The following is a 23560-nucleotide window of genomic DNA, read 5'->3' as shown; positions in this document are numbered from 1 at the left end:
CTCCTCCAATGAGGCCTGGCCCCCTGGGAGGCTGAGGGGGTAGTGTCTGCCTTTCCCAGACTCTGGCCTCAATCACTGCCAGGTCCCCGAGGGCTTTCTTTGTGTGTGCGGAGGGATGGCAGGTCTGGTTTCCTCGGGGTGGCAGGAGGGGGAAAGGGAGGGGGAGGGGGAGAGAAAGCGGGAGCGGGAACTGGAGGGCTGGGCTCCACTGGGCCAGTGGCCAGGGCCCAGCCCTGCCCCCACCCCACCCCACCCCAGGTTCTGAGCACCTGCTCCTCCACGTTAGGGACAGCAGGCCAGGAGGCTGGGAGCCCTCTGTCCCCCAGGGCACAGGCCCCTGGCAGGTGTCTGGACTGTGATGGAAGCAGCTGCCAGGCCTGGGTGGGATCATTAATCCAGGGACAGCTGAGGCAGATGCCAGCATTACCCCCACTCTTCGGATGGGGACACTGAGGCTTAGCAGCTGTCCTGCCTTGGCCAGGGCCCAGCGCTCAGAAGCAGCAGAGCCAGGAGGTCCAGGCCCTGCCTGCTGGCTGCCCGCATGCCTCCACTCTGGGCCTGTCTGCACAGGCCACTGGAATGGCTTGGCTCTGTCTCTCTGGAGACCCTAATCCAGATGGCTCTCGGTGAAGCCTGGCGGGTGTGTGGGAGACACGCCATTGGGAGGCGGGGAGGGGGTCTGGCTGTCTTAGTGCCCCTGGCCCCTGGCCCCCTGCCTCCGGGACACTCCAGCTCTCTGGCTTTCTCCCTCTTTACTCAGTGGTTCTTCCTGCCCCAGGGTCTTTTTGCGGGCAGTCCCTCTGCCGGATCACACACCGCCTTATGGTGTATGCCACCTCCTCAGAGAAGCCCACCTTGATTTTCCCATCTAAAGTGGGTGTCCCTGCCTGGCCAGTGTGGCTCAGTTGTTTGAGTGTTATCCCGTGCACCAAAAGGTTGCTGGTGTGGTTTCCTGTCAGGATGTGTATGGGAGGCAATTGATCGATGCCTTTCTCTCTCTCTCCCGTCCTCTCTAACAAAATCAAGCACACGTGGCTCAGTGCTTGAGCATCGATTTATGAACCAGGAGGTCATGTTGATTCCCGGTCAGGACCCAGGCCCGGTTGCAGGCTCGATCCTCAGTGTGGGGTGTGCAGGAGGCAGCCGATCAATGATTCTCTTTCATCATTGGTGTTTCTATCTCTCTGTCCCCTCCCTTCCTCTGTGAAATCCATAAAAATATTTAAACAAACAAATAAATGGGCTGGGCGCCCCTCTCCTTCCCCACCTTGGTCTCTCCATAAGGGATGTGGCCACCTCTCACTGAGTGAAGGAGGCAGTAGACACAGGGAGTGAGTGAATGGTGGACGGGGCCTCAGGTTGGATGTTGGCTGTGATGGTGGAGGAGTGAGTGGAGGGGACGAGCAGTCCCGGCCCTTCTCCGCCTCTGACAGCTCCGTCCCCCCAGGGCCAGTACTGCGACATCTGCACAGCCGCCAACAGCAACAAGGCACACCCCGTGAGCAACGCCGTGGACGGCACGGAGCGCTGGTGGCAGAGCCCCCCGCTGTCCCGCGGCCTGGAGTACAATGAGGTCAACGTCACCCTGGACCTGGGCCAGGTAGGGCTCCTTTGTCTGTCACAGCCCTCGCCTCTGCGGTTCTGACCCGGGTCCCACCGGAGTGCACCGGCCAGCCAGACCTCCTGGGGCGGGCCCAGCACAGACACAGGTGTAGCCGCAGGCACCTCGCGTGTTCTCTCCACATCCCTGTGGGGTGGAGTGGGGTGCTAAGGGTCCAGCATGGCGGCGGCAAACGCTAGGCCTGGTGTGCGTTCTGCCGGGAGCCAGGCTCCAGCTTGCTGGTGTGGGAGGGGCCCAGGAATGCGGGGGAGGCCGGTGGAAGTGGACATTCCTGGGATACCTGTGCTGCCGGCGCCCGCCCGGGGTCAGGTGTGCCTGCTCCCTGCTCCGGGGCCTGTGCAGCCAGGAGGGTGGGGCCGGCATTTTCCAGAGACGAGAGTCTCCTTGGTGGGCCCTGCCGGGTCAGACTCGGGTCCAGGGTGTGTCCTGGTACTGTGTGACTTTGCCCAGGTGCCTGGCCTGGGAAGTGGGCTAGCAATCCCCTCGCCTCCTGGGCTGGGGTGGGGGCGAGTAGGTGAGGCCAGGCCTGCCTGGAGTTGGGGTGACAAGGTTGATCTTGCCAGACCGCGCCCCGGAGGCAGGGAAGGGTCAGGCCTAAAAGCTGGAGTCCAGCCACGTGACCCAGTGCGCCTGCCCGTGGCCACGCCTCCTCCTGCGGCTGCTGCGACCCTGAGGGTCTGAGGAAGGTGGCCCAGTGTCTCCCCTGAGCTGACCGGGAGGGCAGACCCAGGGGCAGGTTCGGGGTACAGTGTTGGGCACCTCCCTGGAGGTCTACAGGCCTGGCCTAGTGGTTGGTAGGCGGTGAGGGGAATGGGTTTCGGTTCTAACAGGTGGCCTGAAATGTGGGGGCTCTGGATTGGCTGCGATGCCCTGGGGAAGGGGGCTGGGGGCGACTGGGGAGAAGCTGCCCCTCATCAGGCCCAGGGCCGGTGCCGGTGCCTGGCCTGGGCTGGCCGGGGCGCTGCGGGTCCGTCAGGGGGAACTTGTGCTGAGCTGGTGGGTTCTCGCCGCTCCTCCTGCTCCTCTTCTGCCCCTCCCCGTGGGACAGGCCTGGCCAGGCTGGGGGAGGGGCGAGGGCCGATGGCCCAGTCTCCATGGCAACCCCAGAGTGGCCTCAGAGCAGGTGGCACAGTGCCCGCAGCGAGGTGCCGTGTGGGGCTGGGGAGGCGCTCGCGGGGTCCCTGCCCCCTGGGCTCCGTGCCGCCGGAGCCCGGCGGTGGCAGGCAGCTCCTCTGCCCTGCGGACGGTCCGGGGCCAGGGAGAGGGTCAGCGTGCGCCCCCCCCCCCCCCCCCCCCGTCTCCCTGCCCTGGGTCCCTCCTCTCCCTCTCCTTCCTCTCCTCATCCACCTAGCCTCCCCCCACCCCAGTCCCTGCTGCCCAGGAGCCACCAGCCCGGTCTCGGTCTGGCCCAGGCTGCCAGCCTTGCTGGGGATGGCAGGGCCAGGGACTGCTCACCAGGGTGCTTTGGGGTGGGGTGGGCGATGGACCCAGGCTCCCTCCATGGGCGAGAGGCGGGATTCTGGGGGGAACGGGAAGCGGGGCTCATGGCCCTCCTCCCTGAGCCACAAGCAGTGACTGGCTCTTTGGGGTGCCACCTGCTGGGGTTGGGGCGCAGACTGCATTCTGCCCTCGGCACCGGTCTGGGCAGAGGAGCCCACGTAGGGCTGGGAGCGAGGACTCTGGGGCCGAAGCACCGGGAGGCGCCTGGAGGTGCCGGCGGGCCTCGGCCTCACAGTGACCCTGTGCCTCCAGGTCTACCCAGATCTGAGCACCTGGTGCCCACCGTCAGATTGAGGGGTCCCCAGGGCAGAACCCCCAAGCACATTCCCTGGCGCAGATGAGAGACAGGCTGGGTGGGAGGGGCCCCGGCTGAGCTAACCAAGTTACTCCCCCTTTGGGTAATCCTTGGAGGCGAGGGTCCAGGCGGGGCTGGGCTTCCTACAGGAAGTGGGGCTGAGTGGGCAGCGGGGCCGGGCACTCCGCTGGCAGGCGGCCAGCTGCCTTTGTTCTGGGATCTGGAGCGGATGCCCTGGAAAGGGGGTGGGGTGGCAGCCTGGGCATCAGGAGCCTTCCTGCTCGGGGAGGCTGAGGAAGGCCGTGGCTGAATCAGCCCCTCCTCCGCCCGGCGGCCGCCCGCCCTCCCTCAGTGTCTGTCGCGTCCCCTTCTGACCTTTCGCATGTGGGGGCTGTGGGACCCTCTTCCTGCCCGCGGCCGATGGAGCAACAGGTCCCAGGAGCCGGGTCCTGGCCGGGAGGGGTGGAGGGGCTCAGGCCTCGGGACCTGGCCCGCCCCCTGCATGGATCTCTGCCAGGAACCCTCAGGCCGGAGAGCCCTCAGCACCAGCCTCCAGGTGGGGCCCGGCACATGGTGTGACTGCCTAGGGTCCTCCCAGGGGCCACGGGTTCTTGCTTGTCTCCGTCTCTCCTGTGGGCCCTCCTATGGCCTCGGGCTCCCCCTTCTCTGGACCCAGCGCAGGGCAGGCGCTGTTTCTGACCTCCTGGGCTCAGGCCACACGGCCAGGCTGGTCCTGACCCCGGTGCTCTGCCCCTGCCAGGGATTCCGCCATGGGGTCTCAAGCCCTGTGCCCAGTCACCTGGCAGGTGAGTTGAGGCCCAGGGAGTGTCCTCCCTGTCCAGTCAGCTCCCTGGTGGCTCTCACCTGTGGCTACAGCCCCCATTCCCCAGAGCCAGGTGAGGACCGCTGAGCCGGGCTGTGCCCTCGCTGGGGGACAGGACATCAGATGGGTTTGCTGAGGAGCAGAGCTCCGGTGAGGCTGCCCTGGGCACCGGTGTGGAAAGACCAAGACCTCATCTGGTGTCCGGGCCTCAGTTTCCTCCTCTGTGCAGGCGGTGAGGGCCCTGGGCACCTGCGTTAGGGCCTTTGTGCCTGAGCAAAGGCCCTTGCACACAGCTCCTGTGGCTGGACCCATTTCCAGGCGCTTCGCGCGCAGGCTGGCGGCTCAGGGCTCCCTGTGCGGCCGCCTGGTCCCCACATGCCTGCTGGCTGGCTCCCCAGCGGGGTTATTCCAGGGGAGTGGCAGGAAGTTCGGCCGAGGCTGGCCAGGCTCTGGTTACTGAGCCCAGCAGCCAGGACAGGTGTGGGGCCTGGACTGGACTCAGCCCCTTGAGCTGGCTCCCTGGGGAGGGCCATGGGGAGGCGCCTCTCCTTGTGAGAACCGGTGAAACCCTGCCCTGCATGGCCTTTAGCTGACACAGCCCTTCCCTGCCTGGTGCCTCTGCGCTGCCGCGCCCTCAGCGCCCGCACACCGCGCCTGGCTGCTCGCCTCGCTCAGGTGCACACAGGTGGCCCGCCACCTCACACTGGGCCCCCCAAGGCCCCTGCTTTCCATCTGGCTGTTTGTTTTTTAATTATTATTGAATTTCAGAGAGAGAGGAAGGGAGAGGAAGAGAGAGATAGAAACATCGATGAGAGAGAAACATCGATCAGCTGCCTCCTGCACACCCTCTACCGGGGATGTGCCCGCAACCAAGGTACATGCCCTTGACCGGAATTGAACCTGGGACCTTTCTGTCTGCAGGCGGACGCTCTATCCCCTGAGCCAAACCGGTTAGGGCTGGTTGGTTTTATTGTTGCTAATCCTCACCCGAGGATATTTTTCCATTGATTTTTAGAGAGAGGGAGGAGAGAGGGAAAGACAGAGAGAAACATCGATGTGAGGGACACACCGACTGGCTGCCTCCTACGAGAGCCCGCCCCGGGCCAGGGCCAGGGCCTGGGGAGCTTGCCATCAAGGTACGTGCCGCTGGCCAGAACTGAGCCTTCGGTCCCAGGCGGCGCTCCACCCGCGAGGGCCCGTCTGTGTTAAACAAACCCCTCGCTGACCTCCAGCAGCGCCGCTCACCAGACTAACTGTGTGTGTTTGAGGTCCCCCGGGATAAACTCCACTTCCTGTGGCTGGGCGGCCACCTGGCCCGCGGGCTCCTGCGGGGGCGGGCGCAGGGAGCACACGGAGGCCTGGCCCACGCCGGCAGCGGTGCGCTCCCGCTGGGAGCTCCCTGAGATCCCCGCCTGCTCCGCACCTGTTCCCCCGCTGGGCACCCGTCCTCCCGCAGAGCCGGCCGGGCCTCTGCTGTCCCCTCTGCTTTCCCCTGTTGTACTTTCCCGTTCCCCGTCTCTCCTGGAGCGGACGGCTGTTCTTTTCCCGGTGGGGCCTGCCCCAGGCCGGGCAGCCCCCGCTGTGGGGTAACCTCCATCGAGGTTCCCAGAGGGGCCTCTGCGGAGAGGGGGGCACGCTGGGGCGAGGGCAGACGCGAGGGGCTGAGCCAGGTGCTTTCAGCAGACTGGCTGGGGGCACAGAAGGCCGGCCCAGCACCTGGGCAGGGAATCCAGGAGGCCTGGGTGCCCCGCTGTTCACTCTGGCCTGGGAGCTAGCCCGGACGCCCGGTCTAGGAGGGGCTTCCTGCCTCCGCCCGGCCACCGCCTGGGACCCTGGCCCGGCCCCAGGAATCAGCCCGCTTCCGGCAGGCCGGGCTGAGTCAGGACTGCCCAGTGATTCACGCAGCCTGCCTGGTGCGTGGGGGCTGGGCCCTCTCCTCTCGGCCTGGCTATCCCTGGCTCTGAGATGGGCCAGGGCAGAGACGGGGTGTGCTGGCCTGACCACCTAGCAGTGGGGGGTTCCAGCCACCACCCTGCCCTTGTGACAGAGGTGCTGAGCCCAGGAGGCTGCTGGCCCCCTCTGCACCCTCCAGGCTTCATTCCTCCTGGTGTCCAAATCTCTGCCTGGCCCCCAGCTGGCCTTCCCCTCCCCACGGCCTCTGCTCTCCAGAGTGGAGTGTGGCAGCAGGACAGGTGGCTGCTGCTTCCGTTTGTCTGCCTCAGGGCCAGGTGGCATCCCACCACACTCCTGACCCTGTGTTTCTTTCCTCTGCTCCTGTGCCCAGGAGGGGATGTGGCTCCCCAGGCAGCACGGCCATTAGCGCCTCGAGCCCACCCTGGGCCTCCTGCTCTGGCCTGGCCCCGGCAGGCATTGGGCACGGGGGAGGGGCAGATGCCCTCCTGGGGTCTCTCTGTGGTCAGGCCGGGAGTGGGGGCCAGGGTGTAGTGACCGAGAGGCCGTCCGGCTGCTGTCCTGGAGACGTGCCTGCCCCAAAATAGCCAGATTGTTAAAAATAACTCAGGAGGCCTGTTTGGCTTTTGCTTAAAAGACGTTCTTTCCCTCTGCAGAGAGCTCGGCGGCGGGAAAGGTCAGCGGGAAAGGTCAGCCTGCGCTGGCAGCAGAGCCTGTGGGCGGGCGGGCGGGCGGGGCGGGGCGGGGGCCAGGCGGCCGGGCTCTCGGGGCTCATGCCCAGTGTGGCCTCCGGAGCGGCACAGGCTGGGGACAGGTGGAGGGAGAGCTCTGGGCTCACGCCCTTCCTCCCCTCCAGCCGGGCCAGGCCCCCCACCCCCCGTGTGACAGACAGCTGACCAGGTGGACAGCGGCAGGGGCGGGTCTTCCTCCAAGCGCCGCCCAGCATGACGGGCGTGGGGGGGCGTTCCCATGACGCCCGGTCCTGCCCCATCAGTGTCTTCACATCAATATTTGTGCAAGTGCCCTCAGCTGGGAAAAATGCAGCTGCCGCCGGCCGCGGGGAGGGGCAGAGCCGGCCATGACGCTGCAGCCTGGTGGCCTCACTCAGGGAAAGGCGGGGGTGGGCCCAGGCTGGGTGGGAGCCTGCAATCCCCTGGGGGCCTTGGTGACTCACAACACCCAGGTCCCCTGGGGCTTCCTGGAATGCCTGAGGGTTGGCCAAGGTGCTTGCGGGTGCGGGTGCGGGGCCTGTCCCCTGGGGCGCACCCTCCCCCACTCCGGGGGAGGGAAGATGACCTCAGAGCCCGGACATGGTGAATAGGCTCCGTGGCCCCTGCCCGGAAAGGCCCTGCCTCCACGGGGGCCGTCCCTGAGCCAGGCCTTCCCGGAGGGCCCCTCAGCACAGCGTGCTCTGCCCGGGACCCGGCCCGGCATTCTTAGCAGCCTGTGCCTCCTGCGGGCTGGGCCGTGAGGGGGCACCGTCCTCCATGGGGGCACCCCTGCTCGCCTCCGCTGGTCCCGGGGGGATCCAGCCCAGTGGACGCCCAAAGGGGATGCTCCTCTGGGCTGGGCAGGCCCTCGGAGGGGGCGTGGCGTCACCCTCGAGTCCGTGGACAGCGCAGAGCCCACGGCGGTGCCCTGTGGCAGCCCTGGTGTGGGAGGCGGAGGGCACTCATCACGTGTGGCATGTGGACCAGCGTGTCCAAGCCCGTTTCTGGGCCTCCCCCTCCTGACCGCAGACTGGGGGTGCTCGTGTCCCCCGCTACCCTGTGCGGAGCCCTTGGGGCCCACACCACCAAGTTCAGCATGTACAGTGGCTGTCGGCTCCCATGTTCCCCTGGCATTGGGGCCGAGGGGAGGGCTCGCTGGTCCTCAGAGCCGCCTGGGAGCCGCGTCCTCCCCGTGGGAGACCGGCTGGGGGTGGGAGGCAGGCAGGTCTGGGCCCAGGGCCAGGTGGGGAGCCTTAGGAATGGCAGTGCCCCCGGGTAGGCCTCAGCGGCCACAGGTGGTCATCGGGCCCAGGGCTCCTCTGTTCGGCTGGCCCTCTCCCCGGGTGTCTGGCCCTCACGGGAAAACGCACAGGTGTCCCCTGGGGAGGAGGAGGCGTCACTTCACCCCTCCCCCAGGTGTTCCACGTGGCCTACGTGCTCGTCAAGTTCGCCAACTCCCCTCGGCCGGACCTCTGGGTGCTGGAGCGCTCCGTGGACTTCGGCCACACCTTCCAGCCCTGGCAGTTCTTCGCCTGTGAGTGTCCGGGGCCAGCGGGCAGGGTGCCTGGCCGCTGGCCCTGCCCCTCTGTCACCCAGCTTCTTGTGGGTCGGGACTGTTGGGGTGCACCCAGAGGCAGGTGGCTCCTTCCCCAAGCCTGCACCTCCCCTTCCCGACCGCAGCCTCCCGGAGGGACTGCCTGGAGCGGTTCGGGGTGCCCTGGCTGGAGCGCATCACGCGGGACGACGACGTGGTCTGCAGCACCGAGTACTCCCGCATCGTGCCCCTGGAGAACGGCGAGGTGGGCGGCCGGGGCCGGGCGGGCGGGGCGGGGGGGCGGGGCCGGCCTGACCATCCCTCTGCAGGTGGTGGTGTCCCTGGTGAACGGGCGCCCGGGGGCCATGAACTTCTCCCACTCGCCGCTGCTGCGTGACTTCACCAAAGCCACCAACATCCGCCTGCGCTTCCTGCGCACCAACACGCTGCTGGGCCACCTCATGGGCAAGGCGCTGCGGGACCCCACCGTCACCCGCCGGGTGAGCACCGGCCGGCCGGCCGCAGCGGGCCCGTCGCGGGGTTCTGGGTCACATGGGCGGGTCTGAGCCGGACGGGGGTCCTGGAGGATGGGCCGGGCTGGTGTGGGGGCCACCACACTCACAGCCAGGCGTGCAGTACTATTACAGCATCAAGGACATCAGCATTGGCGGGCGCTGCGTCTGCCACGGCCACGCGGATGTGTGTGACTCCACAGACCCCGCAGACCCCTTCAGGTGAGGTCTTCGGCTCCTGCCCATCCCCTCCACCCCCCATCCCCCGCCACCTGGCCGCCACGCCGTGCGTCTTTCCCGTGTGCACAGCGAGGCGGAGGGGCCGTGCCTGGGCCCAGCTGCCCGTGAAGGTGAAGTTCTTGTCCAGACCCTGAGCCTGGGGCCTGGCGGACAGGAGTCGCCAAGGGAGGCGTCTGCCGGGGCTGCACACCCTGTCCTCTGCCTGCCCCCCACACACTGCCCGCCGCCCCCACCCTCCGCTTCACCCCCCACCGCAGCCGGGCCCACGGCCCTGGGTGGGGAGCTGAGGGCGCCAGCCCGCGAGGCAGGGCTCGCACCTGCGTCTAACCAGCACCAGCAGCTGTGCCCTGTGCCTTCCCTGCCTCAAAACCATGCTCTTGGATCTGGGGTCTTCTCTGTGCCTCCTGCTGGGGTTTTACTGCTTTGTCTACACCCCAATTCCTAGGGAGACCAGTGAAGCCCAGACAGCATAGAGGTGAACCCAAACCAGTGCTTTGCAGCCAACGGGTCTGAAAAGGGAGGGCACAGCAGGCCCTGAGGACCCCCGCTGTCCACACTCGGCGCCGCCCTGGGCAGGCCCCCGCCTGCCGGCTGTGCTCAGGCACGGGGCTGGCTCTGAGCACCTTGGTGCCAAGCAGGGACTTGTGCGGTGGGCAGGGGCTCGCCGGGCAGCCAGTGTTCTCGGGAGAGAGGCAGGTCTGCCCTTGCCCACTGGGCGGCACCGCACCCGCCCTGCTCACCGCACGCCCAGGCCGGGCACAGGCTGCGCGGCGTCCCCAGGCCCCGGCCCCGGCCCCCGCACACACCAGTGCCTCCCTTCCCCCCCAGACGGAAGTCGTGGTGGTTGCTGTCAGTGTCCGGCTGCTCTGGCTGCTGTTACAAAGCACCACAGATCATGCTTCGCTCCTCACAGTTTTGGGGGCTGCGGGGGGCCCCTTCCTGGGTCCCAGAGTGGTCCTCTCACCGCATCCGCACATGGTGGGCAGAGGGACAGGGCACTCTCCGGGCTGCTTTTATAAGGACACTAGTCCCTTTAGTGAAGGCTCCACCCCAGGACCTAATGGCCCATAGACCCCACGGCCGTCACGTTGAATGGGGGAACACAGCCAGGCTGTGGCAGCTGGTGAGTCTTGCCCGGTTCTGTTTGTCGTAGTCCTGTTTGGCTGTTTTGCCCTCACTCGTGGGTGAGACGTGAGCTGGCTATAAAATTCTGGCTGAAGGTCATGTCTCTCAACACTTGGTCTCTTGGCATCTCTGGATGCTTGGGAGAGTCCCCCATCCTGCGCGCTGTTGCCTGGGCATCTTCTGGAAGTGTCTGTGATCTTCTTGGTGCTCTGCTGGCCCACTCTGTGGTGTTAAGGGGTGGTCATGTTTTCTCTGCCTCAGACTCATGCTTTTTTTTTTTTTAAGAGAGAGAGAGAGGAAGGGAGAGAGAGAGAAACATTGATCGGCTGCCTCCTGTACATGCCCCAACCGGGGATCAAACCTACAACCTGGACATGAGCCTTGACCAGGAATCAAACCTGCCATCCTTTGGGGCACAGGGTAATGCTCCCCCCAATCGAGCCACGGGGCCAGGACAGGATCTGAGAACGCGACTCTTCGTTAACCTTGACCATCTTTGGCGGTCCCTCTGCCTGCTGGGCTCCTCACCTGCCCTTCTCCCCTGGAATCGGGTCCTGGTTTCCTTCCGTCTCGGGGTGTCTGGCCCCCCCCTCCCCCCCCCCCCCTTCCCCCAACTGCCTTCGGACGCTGCTTCCGCTCAGTCTCCCCGGCTGCGTCTGACCTGCAGTGCGCCCACCCACTGAGTCCCACATGCAGAGATTTTGTTTTTGTTCACGGCATTCCGCTGGTTCTTTGTCACATCCACCTATTTTTCACAGGTTTTAGCTTTTTTGGCTTCAGTCTTTAAGCATCCTTGCTTTACGGGGTCTGCGGGGCTCCGTGAGGGCGTGGGTCAGGCCTGTCTGTGCGGTGGCGACCGCGCTCCTGGGGCCTGGGTTGGGAAGGGTGGCTTTGCCAGCCGTGCTGGGTATCACCAGCCTGGCACAGCCATGTGAACGCCTAGCTTAGGGTGCCCGTCCATGTCAGTCACTGGAAAGTCTAACAGCAGCTGCAGCCTCTGGTTGCCTACTGTGGCAGCTGGTCCTGCCCTCCAGGCGTCCCTGGGCTCTGAGGGCGGCAGTGCGGACCCTCACGGGGACGGGCTGGGGCGGAGGGACTGGAGCTCTGGGTTGTGCACAGAGCTGGCCCAGGACCAGAAACACACAGCTCCCACGCGGCTCCCTCTGGCCCCACCTTGGAGGACAGCTGGCCTGGGCCGGGTGGGGCTCTGGCGTGAGTGTCTGTGCAGGAGGTGGCTGCAGCCTCAGTCCCCATCTGTGGCCAGCTGTCCCCTGCCCCTGCGCCAACAGGAGCGGCTTTCCGGGGCAGCAGGCAGGTTCCAGCCCTCCCACGGGTGTGTCTCCCTGGCCGGAAGAGGGAGCAGTGCTTGGCACCTGCCTCTGGAGAGGGCCCTGGACTCAGGGGCTCCTGACTGAGCTCCGGGTCCTGGCCTAGAGGGGATGGCACAGCTCCAGGACCCGGTGCTCAGGGTGACCACGCAGTGTCCTGCGCACAGCTCACCACCCACAGCCGTGCGCCTCGGCCGCCTCCTGCCTCTTCTGTGGGGTCTGAGCCCGCTCTGCCCTGTGTCCCACAGGCTGAAGTGCGCCTGCCAGCACAACACGTGTGGGGGCTCCTGTGAGCGCTGCTGCCCTGGCTTCAACCAGCAGCAGTGGAAGCCGGCCACACCCGAGAGTGCCAACGAGTGCCAGTGTGAGTGCCCCCACGTGCACACATGCTTTTGCATGAGCTCATACATGCACAGGTCTCATGCACACTTACACACTGGCAGTGCTCACTCCTGCACACGCAGTGCCCATGGATACACTCTCACGCATGTGTGCCTACATGCTGTACATGCATGAGCGCACACATTTTCACATGTGTGTACAGTTCACACATAGACATGGGTGCTCGTTGCGGACACACAACACTCATGCATGTTCACTGCTGTACTCCCACAGGCTTGCACACTGACTGCACATGTGTGTGTTTGGCCACATCTGAGGTTGTCTGGTTTGTGGGATGAAGTCTGGGGTCCCCCAGGCGGGGTCCTGGGGGCCTGCTGACATCTGGGTGCCTGCCCTTCCCTCCAGCCTGCAACTGCCACGGCCACGCGGACGACTGCTACTACGACCCCGAGGTGGACAGGACCAACGCCAGCCAGAACCAGGACCGCGTCTACCGAGGCGGCGGCGTGTGCATCGCCTGCCAGGTGGGCGGGCTCCGGGAGGACAGGCACTGGCGGGGTGGGTGGGCCCAGGTGCCGCTGGGTGGGACACCCTGGACTCAGTGGCGCCCCCCACCCCCCAGCATCACACCACCGGCATCAACTGTGAACGCTGCCTGCCCGGCTTTTATCGTGACCCCGACCAGCCCCTGGACTCGCCCCACGCCTGCCGTCGTGAGTGGGGTCAACCTGCTGGGTGTCCTGGGGACGGGTGGCTGGGAGCAGGTCTGCCCAGACCGGTGCCCCAGGGCCCGGTCACTCCGGGAGGCCGCTCCGGGAGCCGGCCAGCTCCCCCGCTGCCCAGACTGAGACGCCCGTCCTGGCCGGAGCCCCGGCGTGGGTCTCATGTCGCGCGGCCCCCACCCAGGTTGCGACTGCGAGTCCAATTTCACCGACGGGACGTGTGAGGACCTGACCGGCCGCTGCCACTGCCGGCCCAGCTTCACGGGGGAGCGGTGCGAGGCGTGTGCTGCGGGCCTCACGGGCTTCCCACACTGCTACCGTGAGGGTGCTGCCGGGGGGCGGGCCCCGGGACCCTCTGGCCCTGCCCCCCCGCCTGTGCTGAGCAGCCCGGCTGACACCGTGTCTCCTCCCCAGCCTCGTCCGTCCCCCGCAGCCCCTCCGTGGCTCAGGTGCAGCAGGCCGGACAGATCGTGAGTAAGTTTCCCTGAGGTCTCCTCCGCCTGGTGCCTGGAGCAGGGGCAGGAGCGCCCCTGGAGGCCCCGCAGGGAGGTGGGCTATTCGCTTCAGTCACATTCCTCTGGGTTCTCTCCATTTTCTGTGAACAGTACATGTTCATGCTGGGAAATGGTCAGAAACCTTAAGTAAGCTCGCCGTCAAAGGAGACAGCCTGCCAGCACCCGCTCGGCGCCGCGGGAACCTCTGTGGACACGCACACTGGCGTTCGCACACACGCCGTGTGCTCTGCCGACCGTTCAGGACTGCGTTTCCCGCGCACCGGCACGCTGCACGCGTGTCAGTCCTCGGCCCGGGTCACACGGAGCGATGTGGCGTTCATCACAGCCCCGGGCTGGGGCTTAGGCTCTTTCCCTGTCTTCTCTGGAATAATGTTCCGATAAACATCCTTGCAGCTCAGGCTTCCCATAACTCCGCAGTTCTTCTGTAGGAAGGGTTCCCAAAGAGGGTTCTGCAGGCACCCAGGGGACCCTCGGGCTGGGGCGCCAGCTTGTTCTCCGGTGAAACCACCTGCCAGCGCCGGGCGCCAGGCGCTAGCACACACGTTCAATCCAGTCACTGCTCTGGGACACAGCCAGGTTCATTACCGCAGCCCGGGCCGCGGGCGTGCCCACCCAGCACTGAACTACAACCTTTGGTTACGGGATGATGCTCCAGTCAGCCGAGCCACTGGCCAGGGCTGTTGGGTTTTTTATTTTTATATTGAATTGTATGAGTTCTGGGTTTTTAAAAATACATATTTTTATTGATTTCAGAGAGAAAGGGAAAGGATTGGCTGCCTCCTGCATGCCTCCAACTGGGATTGAGTCCACAACCCGAGCATGTGCTTTTGACCGGAATCAAACCTGGGACCTTCAGTCCTCAGTCGGAGGCTCTATCCACTGAGCCAAAACAGCCAGGGCTATGAGTTTTCAATATATTTTCGATATTAGCCCCTTATCAAATGTATCATTTGCAAATATCTTCAATTCAGTAGGTTCCCACCCGAGCTGTATTTCACGTTTAATCTGTGGATTATATAACAGTCTATTAACATGGACCCGCCTTTGAACATAGATGCTCTCATTAGTGAGGCTGGTAGAAAGGTTTCTGGCTTATGCCATCTTGCTTTGATTTGTAAATCACCTTGTGAAATACTTGGAAAGGGGCGGGTACCCTTGGCTGAGAATAGAACCCGTGACTTTGATTGTCTATTTTTATTCTCTTTCTTTTTGTCTCTTCCTTCATTTGACCTAACAGTAATGCATTGAATTTATTGGTATTTTCAAAGGATAGCCCAAGGTTATACTACAAGATTGCTTGGGTTTTTCTCTGACTCTGGGGCAGAGATTTTGTTTCCTTATACAGAAATTTTGGAACTAAAGTCTCTAATGCCTTCTCTATCTTTTCTTGTGGTTTATTATAGTTTTTGATAGCTTCTTGAATTATTTCTTTTCAATTTTTCTTAGTTGTCAATTCAAAGGTTTAAAGCAGCAGTTCTCAAGCGGGGGTGATTTTGATCCAGGAAAAAGTCTAAAATGCCCTTTTGGTTGTTGTAACTGGGGTGCTGTTGGCATCCAGTGGGTGAAGGAGGCTGGGTGTACAGCAATCACACAATGCCAGCCAGTGTGGCTCAGTGGTTGAGTGTCAACCTAGAAACCAAGAGGTCACGGTTTGATTCCCGGTCAGGGCACATGCCTTGGTGCAGGTTCGATCCCCAGAGTGGGGTGTGCAGGAGGCAGCCGATCAATGGTGCTCTCTCTCCTTCTCCCTTCCTCTCTGATATTTAAGAGAAAATAAGAAGAATGCATCTTTTTAAAAAAACAAAAAACATTTTATTGATTTTTATTTTATTTTTATTTTTTACAGAGAGGAAGAGAGAGGGATAGAGTTAGAAACATCGATGAAAATCATCGATCAGCTGCCTCTTGCACACCCCCGACTGGGGATGTGCCTGCAACCAAGGTACATGCCCTTGACCGGAATTGAACCTGGGACCTTTCAGTCCACAGGCCGACGCTCTATCAGCTGAGCCAAACTGGTTTCGGCAAGAAGAGTGCATCTTAAAAACAAAACAAACATACAGTGCACAATACGGCCCCACCCCTATGGTAGTTGTCCAGCACAGAATGTCAGTGGTCCTGAGGCTGAGGAACCTGGGCCAAAGCTATCAGTTTGCCTCAGAGTATAGCTTTGGCTAGGTGTATCGACCACACAAGGTTGATTGTTGTGTTCGCACTATTGCTTTTTTCTACATTGTTGGTCATTTCCGTTTTTATTTGCTTTTGACCAGAGTTTTTTTAGAAGCATGCTTATCATTCTTGGTGGTTAGATTTTCTTTCTGCACTTTTTTTTTTTTTTTTTTTTTTTAATAAATTTCTATTGCCAAAACTGGTTTGGCTCAGTGGATAGAGTGTCGGCCTGAGCACTGAAGGGTCCCAGGTTCGATTCTGGTCAAGGGCATGTGCCTTGGTTGCAGGCACATCCCCAGTTGGGGTGTGTGGGAGGCAACTGGTTGATGATTCTCTCTCATTGATGTTTATAACTCTCTCTCCCTCTCTCTTCCTTTCTGTAAAAAAATCAATAAAATATATATTTAAAAAAATAATAATAATAAAATAAATCTCTATTGATTTCAGAGAGGAAGGGAAAGGGAGAGGGAGATAGAAACATCAATGATGAGAATCTATCAGCTGCCTCCTGCACACCCCACACTGAGGATCAAGCCCACAACCCCAGCATGTGCCCCAACCAGCCAAACCACGACCTCCTGGTTTACAGATCGACGCTCAGCCACTGAGCCACACTGGCCTGGCGCTGTCCTTTCTTGTCGGTTCAGTCCTCGTTTTGCTGCATCATAGTCAGATTCAGCAGTGGACGATTTCTGCTTTTTGTGTTTTGAATTTGGTATTTTGTTTTCCAGCCTTTTGGGTTGTTCCGTGAACATGTGGCAGGAACATGTGTTCTGTGTTGGATACAGATCTCTGTGTGTGCACCTGTTCCAGCACGCGTGTTAATTGTGCTGTTAAATCCACTCTGTCCGAGCGTGGTTTTTGCCCATTCTGAGAACAGCCTATTCCATCTGTCTCTCTAGGAGTCTGGTTTTGCCAAACTCTCGAACTGTGGGTAGTTTATTTAGCTTTTTGCACCTGAAGACCGTGTTTGTTCTGCTCTCAGAGGCCTGGGTTTGCTGCCTCTTGTGGTGGGTGCGTAAGTCCGTTTTCTCCGCACACATCCCTTGTGTCCCCGTTAATGCTCGTGGCCTTGGGTTGGCGTCCCTGTCTCCACGCTCACCCTCTCTCCCTGCACTGAGTGTCAGCTGTTTCCTGCCGAGCGGTTCCAGGTGCGATCTTTCGGGAGGACGTGACCCGGTTGTCCTTTGAGAGTCAAACTGAGGCCTTGGGTTTTGCCTCAGACGGGAGCTGGCCTGGCACAGGGATGGTGGTGTTTCTCCCTTTCGGCTTAATTTCCCCTCTCTTGCCTTTTGCTGTTTGAACAACCAAACGTGTTTTGGTTTTGGTTGGTTGGTTTGTATTTTCTTCTCTGGGGGTTTGTAAGTCCTGGCCCTCGGCCATCCTTATACTTTGGACAAATTTCGAGCTGTTTCTCTCTCAGTAACAAATCTAAATGGTAGTCATGGCCCTCTCTATGCACAAGGTAAGACTTGAACACATTTTTCTTTTTTTCTTTTTTTTTTAAATATATTTTATTGATTTTGTACAGAGAGGAAAGGAGAGAGATAGAGAGTTAGAAACATCGATGAGAGAGAGTCATCGATCACCTGCCTCTTGCACACCCCCTACTGGGGATAAGCAACCAAGGTACATGCCCTTGACCGGAATCGAGCCCGGGACCTTTCAGTCCCCAAGCCGACGCTCTATCCATTGAGCCAAACCGGTTTCGGCTTGAACACATTTTCCCTCCTTTCTTCCTACCCCCGTGTTGCTCAGTGGTCAGCCTGGATACCAAAGGGTCCGGGTTTGGTGCCTGGCCAAGGGCACGTTCCTGGCTTGCAGGTTTGATCCCGGCTCCAATAGGGAGGCAGCCAATCTGTGTTTCTACATCGGTGTTTCTCTCTCCCCTTCCTTCGTCCCTGCCACTCTCTAAGAATCAATGGAGAAAAAATCCTCTGGTGAGGATCAATGACAACAAAAACGACTAGCATTTTCTCTCGCCGTGTCGCGAAGCTGTTACATGTTTGTGGCTGTATGAACGGCCTGGTGGACCTGGTGTCTACGTCACAGACGACGGAGTCCCTGTGTGTGGTCGCCCGTTTCGTCAGTCATTACTGCTTTCCCTGGACTTCCCCTTTCTGGGGTTTTTATTGTCATTTATTTGTGTGATTTAAAATTAAAATGTTTTTTCAATTACAATTTTCTACAATATCACGTTAGTGTTGGATGTCCCACACAGTGGCTAGTTGTTTGTACCCCTTACGAAGCGACCCCCGGGACGCCCAGGGCCCTCCTGCCTTTGATCGTCTTTCAGTTCTTGTGCCGCGTAGGAACATTCGGATGTGCCCTGGCCGGTTTGGCTCCGTGGATGGAGCGTTGGTCTGTGGACCAAAGGGTCCCAGGTTTAATTCTGGTCAGGGTTGTGGGCTCAGTCCAACGTGCAGGAGGCAGCCAATCGATTCTCTCTCATCATTGATGTGTGTGTCTGTCTGTCTCTCTCTCTCTCTCTCTCTCTCTCTCTCCCTCTCTCCCTCCCCCTTCCTCTCTGAAATCAGTAAAAATAAAAAAATAAAATTAAAAAAATAGAATAAGTACGGATACTGATTGTGGAGAGGGAGGTTCCTGTGGGGAGGGCGGGTCGGCAGGGCCTCTGAGGCTTCCCTCTGCCCCACCCAGGCTGCGACTGCAACGCTGGCGGGACCCAGGGCAACGCCTGCCAGAAGGACCCGCGGCTGGGACGCTGCCTGTGCAAGCCCAACTTCCAGGGCACCTACTGCGAGCTCTGTGCCCCGGGGTTCTATGGCCAGGACTGCCACCGTGAGTGCAGCCCCACCCGCCCCCGCCCCCGCCCGTCCCCGCACGGACCCTGGACCAAGTGTGGCCCTCCCGCAGCGTGCCAGTGCGCCAGCCCCGGAGTGGCCGACGGTGACTGTGACCGCGACTCGGGCCAGTGCACGTGCAGGGCAGGCTTCCAGGGCGCCGCCTGTGACCGCTGTGCCCCCGGCTACTTCCACTTCCCCCTCTGCCAGCGTGAGCACGGCCGCCCTGTGGGCGCGGGGGCGCGGGGGCGCGGGTCTGGTCTGCCCCGCTCAGCACCCTGTGCCTCTCGCCCCGTAGTGTGTGGCTGCAGCACCGCGGGGACCCTGCCCGAGGGCTGCGACGAGGCTGGGCGCTGCCTGTGCCGGCCGGAGTTCGCCGGCCCTCACTGTGACCGCTGTCGCCCCGGCCACCACGGCTACCCAGACTGCCGGGGTGAGCAGAGGGCGGGCCAGCAGACGCCCGGAGGTGGGTGGAGGAGGGCCACGCCGGTGCCCATGGGCTGCCCCTGTCTCTTGCAGCTTGCGACTGCCACCCCCAGGGGGCCCTGGACCAGCTCTGCAGTGTAGGCGGGGCGTGTCGCTGCCGCCCTGGCTACACAGGCACCACCTGCCGGGAGTGCAGCCCCGGTTTCCACGGCTTCCCCGCCTGTGCCCGTGAGTGTCCCTGCAGGAGGCGGGAGGGAGGCACGGCCCACGCCACGCCCAAACCCACTCCGTCCTCCCCAGCCTGCCACTGCTCCGCCCACGGCTCCCTGGACACAGCCTGCGACCCCCGCAGTGGGCAGTGCAGCTGCCGGCCCCGAGTGACAGGGCTGCGGTGTGACACGTGTGTACCCGGCACCTACAACTTCCCCTACTGCGAAGGTGAGGTGGTGCGTGTGCGACTCAGGCTCACGCACTGCACACATCATGTGCTGGGCGTTCCCACCACGGTGTGCTCTGTGCCCGTGCATGTGCCCACACAGTAGTTCTCGCATGCGTTCACGTGAGGTTCATATGCTGTGGTGTGTATCCATGATTCTCGTAGTGTCCATGCACATCTCCGTGTATTTGTTCCTGGATGTGTGTTCACGCATTGTGTTTGTGTGCGTGTGTGTGCTCACATGTGTGTTCATATGTGTGTACATGTGCTGAGTGCGCTGGTTGCTTGTTCATAATCATGTGCTGGGGCGGGGAAAGGGCACATGCCCTCGTGGTGTGGGGACCAGAACATGGAAGTGCACATCTTCACGCTGTCTGCACATGTGGGAGCTGTGGGGCCTGGCTGGGCCTGGGGATTCTTTGCCGTCAGGGTCAGTGACTAAGGAATGACCAGTGGTGTCTCCACAGCCGGCTCCTGCCACCCTGCTGGCCTGGCCCCCGCCGACCGTGTCCTTCCCGAGGTGAGCTGTCAGCCCTTGGTGGGGTGAGGCCGATGCTCCCCCTGCGAATGGTCACTGGGGAATCTCGGGGCCTATCTGTCCCCCTGGCGGGCCCTCCGTCCACTCTGGGGGGCGCCAGAGGTGTGCAGGCCGGGCTCCAGGGCTGAGAGTTGGTAGATAGGAGGAGGGGCCCACTCTGACCCTCAGTCTCAACCTCTCCAGGCGCAGGCCCTGTGTACGTGCCGGGCACACGTGGAGGGGCCAAGCTGTGATCGCTGTAAACCTGGCTTCTGGGGACTGAGTCCCAGCAACCCTGAGGGCTGCACCCGTGAGTCTGCCCAGAGTGCATGCTGGGGCCGGGGGGACCCTGGAGGGACAGGGAGGCGAGGGTCGGCCTCAGAGTCCACCGTCAGGCCTGCCCTCCCCTCCCGCAGGCTGCAGCTGCGACCGCAGGGGCACACTGGGTGGAGCTGCCGAGTGCCAGCTGGTGAGTCTGAGGGCCAGGTGCTGGGGCTGTCGAGGCAGGTGCGTGGGACACCCTCCCCTGCCTAGCCCCACCTTCGCCCTCCCCCCAGGGCAACGGCCAGTGCTTCTGCAAGCCCCACGTGTGCGGCCAGACCTGCGCCGTGTGCAAGGACGGCTTCTTCGGGCTGGGCCAGGCCGGCTACTTCGGCTGCCACAGTGAGTGCCTCCTGCTGGGCCCTCAGACACGGCGGGGGCCGAGGCCTGGGGGGACGGGAGTCAGAGCCGGGGGTTCTGGGCTCGGGCAGCCTGACGCTGCACTGGGACTCACCGAGCTGTTCCTGGTGCTCGGCCGGCCCGGGCTGGGCTTGGGGAGGGCTCTGCCCTCGGGCCCTTCCCTCCAACCCTGCACCTGACAGACGTCACCCTCATTCCCGCCCCTTCCTCCGGCGCCGAGTCCCGGTTGGCTTCTCAGCCCGTTCTTCCTGACAAGGTGGACGGAGCCCGGGGCCTGTGCCCTGAGCCGGGCGTGGAGGAGGCCTGAGGCGGTGCGGCCGCAGCACTGACCTCACCCCTCTGTCCAGGCTGCCGCTGTGATGTCGGCGGTGCGCTGGGCCAGGGCTGTGACGCCAGGACGGGCGCCTGCCGCTGCCGCCCCAACATGCATGGCCCCACCTGCAGCAAGTGGGTACCCCATGCAGTCGGTGGGGGAGGCAGCTGGCCATGGGGTTGGCCCTGGAGACCCCGGGGGCTGTGCCGGACCAGGGCCCGCCCCCAGACAGCCTCAGGCTGCTCTGACCCCGTGCTGTGGCCAGGCCGGCGCCGGACCACTACCTCCCCGACCTGCACCACCTGCGCCTAGAGCTGGAGGAGGCGGCCACGCCCGAGGGCCACCCCGTGCGCTTCGGCTTCAACCCCCTGGAGTTTGAGAACTTCAGCTGGAGGGGCTACGCGCAGATGGCGCCCATCCAGGTGGGCACAGCTTAAATGCCCGGTGGGTGGGCAGGCCTCTGAGGCACAGGACCCAGCGGTGAACGGCCAGGGAGGGGTGACCCCGGTGCGCCATGTCCCCCAGCCCAGGATTGTGGCCAGGCTGAACGTGACCGCCCCTGACCTCTTCTGGCTGGTGTTCCGCTACGTCAACCGCGGGCCCTCGAGCGTGAGCGGGCGGGTGTCTGTGCAGGAGGAGGGCAAGTTCGCCGCCTGTGCCAACTGTGAGTGCATCAGGCCGCTCCCAGCCTCTCCCCTCCCGCCTGTGCCAGACCCCCGCGCACTCACACCTCCCCCCGCCCGGCCCCGTGGCCCAGCACAGGAGGGAGCCACCTGCCGGCTGGCCCGGCGCTGTGTCCATTCCTCCCGCCTCCCACAGGCACCGAGCAGAGCCAGCCGGTGGCCTTCCCGCCCAGCACCGAGCCCTCCTTCGTCACCGTGCCCCAGAGAGGCTTCGGGGAGCCCTTCGTGCTGAACCCCGGCACCTGGGCCCTGCTCGTGGAGGCCGAAGGCGTGCTCCTGGTGAGGCGGGCTGGAGGGGCGGGCCGAGAGGGGGGCGGGCTGAGGAGGGGGTAGCGGAGTGGGGAGTGGGCTGAGGAGTGGGTGGCAGAGTGGGTAGCGGGCTGAGGAGTGGGTAGCGGAGTGGGGAGTGGGCTGAGGAGTGGGTATCGGAGTGGGGAGTGGGCTGAGGAGTGGGTGGCAGAGTGGGTAGCGGGCTGAGAAGTGGGTAGCGGAGTGGGTAACGGGCTGAGGAGTGGGTAGTGGAGTGGGTAGCGGGCTGAGGAGTGGGTAGCGGAGTGGGAAGTGGGCAGAGGAGTGGGTAGCGGGCTGAGGAGTGGGTGGCAGAGTGGGTAGCTGGCTGAGGAGTGGGTGGCAGAGTGGGTAGCGGGCTGAGGAGTGGGTATCGGAGTGGGGAGTGGGCTGAGGAGTGGGTAGCGGGCTGAGGAGTGGGTGGCAGAGTGGGTAGCGGGCTGAGGAGTGGGTATCGGAGTGGGGAGTGGGCTGAGGAGTGGGTATCGGAGTGGGGAGTGGGCTGAGGAGTGGGTATCGGAGTGGGGAGCGGGCTGAGGAGTGGGTGGCATAGTGGGTAGCGGGCTGAGGAGTGGGGAGTGGAGTGGGGAGTGGGCTGAGGAATGGGTAGCGGAGTGGGGAGTGGGCTGAGGAGTGGGTGGCAGAGTGGGTAGCGGGCTGAGGAGTGGGTAGCGGAGTGGGGAGTGGGCTGAGGAGTGGGTATCGGAGTGGGGAGTGGGCTGAGGAGTGGGTGGCAGAGTGGGTAGCGGGCTGAGAAGTGGGTAGCGGAGTGGGTAACGGGCTGAGGAGTGGGTAGTGGAGTGGGTAGCGGGCTGAGGAGTGGGTAGCGGAGTGGGAAGTGGGCAGAGGAGTGGGTAGCGGGCTGAGGAGTGGGTGGCAGAGTGGGTAGCGGGCTGAGGAGTGGGTGGCAGAGTGGGTAGCGGGCTGAGGAGCGGGTATCGGAGTGGGGAGTGGGCTGAGGAGTGGGTAGCGGGCTGAGGAGTGGGTGGCAGAGTGGGTAGCGGGCTGAGGAGGGGGTGGCAGAGTGGGTAGCGGGCTGAGGAGGGGGTGGCAGAGTGGGTAGCGGGCTGAGGAGTGGGTATCGGAGTGGGGAGTGGGCTGAGGAGTGGGTGGCAGAGTGGGTAGCGGGCTGAGGAGGGGGTGGCAGAGTGGGTAGCGGGCTGAGGAGTGGGTATCGGAGTGGGGAGTGGGCTGAGGAGTGGGTATCGGAGTGGGGAGTGGGCTGAGGAGTGGGTGGCAGAGTGGGTAGCGGGCTGAGGAGGGGGTGGCAGAGTGGGTAGCGGGCTGAGGAGTGGGTATCGGAGTGGGGAGTGGGCTGAGGAGTGGGTAGCGGGCTGAGGAGTGGGTGGCAGAGTGGGTAGCGGGCTGAGGAGCGGGTATCGGAGTGGGGAGTGGGCTGAGGAGTGGGTAGCGGGCTGAGGAGTGGGCTGAGGAGTGGGTAGCGGGCTGAGGAGGGGGTGGCAGAGTGGGTAGCGGGCTGAGGAGGGGGTGGCAGAGTGGGGAGCGGGCTGAGGAGTGGGTGGCAGAGTGGGGAGCGGGCTGAGGAGTGGGTATCGGAGTGGGGAGTGGGCTGAGGAGTGGGTAGCGGGCTGAGGAGTGGGTGGCAGAGTGGGTAGCGGGCTGAGGAGTGGGTGGCAGAGTGGAGAGTGGGCTGAGGAGTGGGTAGCGGGCTGAGGAGTGGGGAGCGGAGTGGGGAGCGGGCTGAGGAGTGGGGAGCGGAGTGGGGAGCGGGCTGAGGAGTGGGTATCGGAGTGGGGAGTGGGCTGAGGAGTGGGTAGCGGGCTGAGGAGTGGGTGGCAGAGTGGGTAGCGGGCTGAGGAGTGGGTGGCAGAGTGGAGAGTGGGCTGAGGAGTGGGTAGCGGGCTGAGGAGTGGGGAGCGGAGTGTGGAGCGGGCTGAGGAGTGGGTATCGGAGTGGGGAGTGGGCTGAGGAGTGGGTAGCGGGCTGAGGAGGGGGTGGCAGAGTGGGGAGCGGGCTGAGGAGCGGGTATCGGAGTGGGGAGTGGGCTGAGGAGTGGGGAGCGGGCTGAGGAGGGGGTGGCAGAGTGGGTAGCGGGCTGAGGAGTGGG

General features: G+C 63.2%; 1 protein-coding gene across 6 annotated transcripts in view; it reads left to right on the top strand.

Annotated features, from left to right (window-relative positions):
- The window catches only part of LAMA5 (laminin subunit alpha 5), a 46337-nt gene that overhangs the window by 3314 nt on the left and 19463 nt on the right, over positions 1 to 23560 (top strand). For 4 of the 6 annotated variants that reach the window (XM_036419994.2, XM_036419993.2, XM_036419992.2 and 1 more), the window contains exons 2-24: positions 1448 to 1600; positions 8277 to 8394; positions 8541 to 8659; positions 8724 to 8894; positions 9031 to 9128; positions 11848 to 11963; positions 12347 to 12465; positions 12564 to 12654; positions 12848 to 12982; positions 13078 to 13137; positions 18006 to 18146; positions 18222 to 18359; positions 18447 to 18581; positions 18668 to 18802; positions 18875 to 19012; positions 19478 to 19530; positions 19732 to 19837; positions 19944 to 19996; positions 20085 to 20190; positions 20556 to 20655; positions 20787 to 20943; positions 21047 to 21185; positions 21341 to 21483. In XM_036419994.2, coding sequence (XP_036275887.1) covers positions 1448 to 1600; positions 8277 to 8394; positions 8541 to 8659; positions 8724 to 8894; positions 9031 to 9128; positions 11848 to 11963; positions 12347 to 12465; positions 12564 to 12654; positions 12848 to 12982; positions 13078 to 13137; positions 18006 to 18146; positions 18222 to 18359; positions 18447 to 18581; positions 18668 to 18802; positions 18875 to 19012; positions 19478 to 19530; positions 19732 to 19837; positions 19944 to 19996; positions 20085 to 20190; positions 20556 to 20655; positions 20787 to 20943; positions 21047 to 21185; positions 21341 to 21483 — 2724 coding nt within the window. The remainder of the gene's footprint in view (positions 1 to 1447; positions 1601 to 8276; positions 8395 to 8540; positions 8660 to 8723; positions 8895 to 9030; positions 9129 to 11847; positions 11964 to 12346; positions 12466 to 12563; positions 12655 to 12847; positions 12983 to 13077; positions 13138 to 18005; positions 18147 to 18221; positions 18360 to 18446; positions 18582 to 18667; positions 18803 to 18874; positions 19013 to 19477; positions 19531 to 19731; positions 19838 to 19943; positions 19997 to 20084; positions 20191 to 20555; positions 20656 to 20786; positions 20944 to 21046; positions 21186 to 21340; positions 21484 to 23560) is intronic. The other 2 variants (XM_036419995.2, XM_036419996.2) reach the window with 2 other exon arrangements.

The sequence above is a fragment of the Pipistrellus kuhlii genome, unplaced genomic scaffold, assembly GCF_014108245.1.
Source record: "Pipistrellus kuhlii isolate mPipKuh1 unplaced genomic scaffold, mPipKuh1.p scaffold_m20_p_60, whole genome shotgun sequence".
Classification (NCBI taxonomy): domain Eukaryota; kingdom Metazoa; phylum Chordata; class Mammalia; order Chiroptera; family Vespertilionidae; genus Pipistrellus; species Pipistrellus kuhlii.
This window is presented reverse-complemented; position numbering and strand designations above follow the sequence as displayed.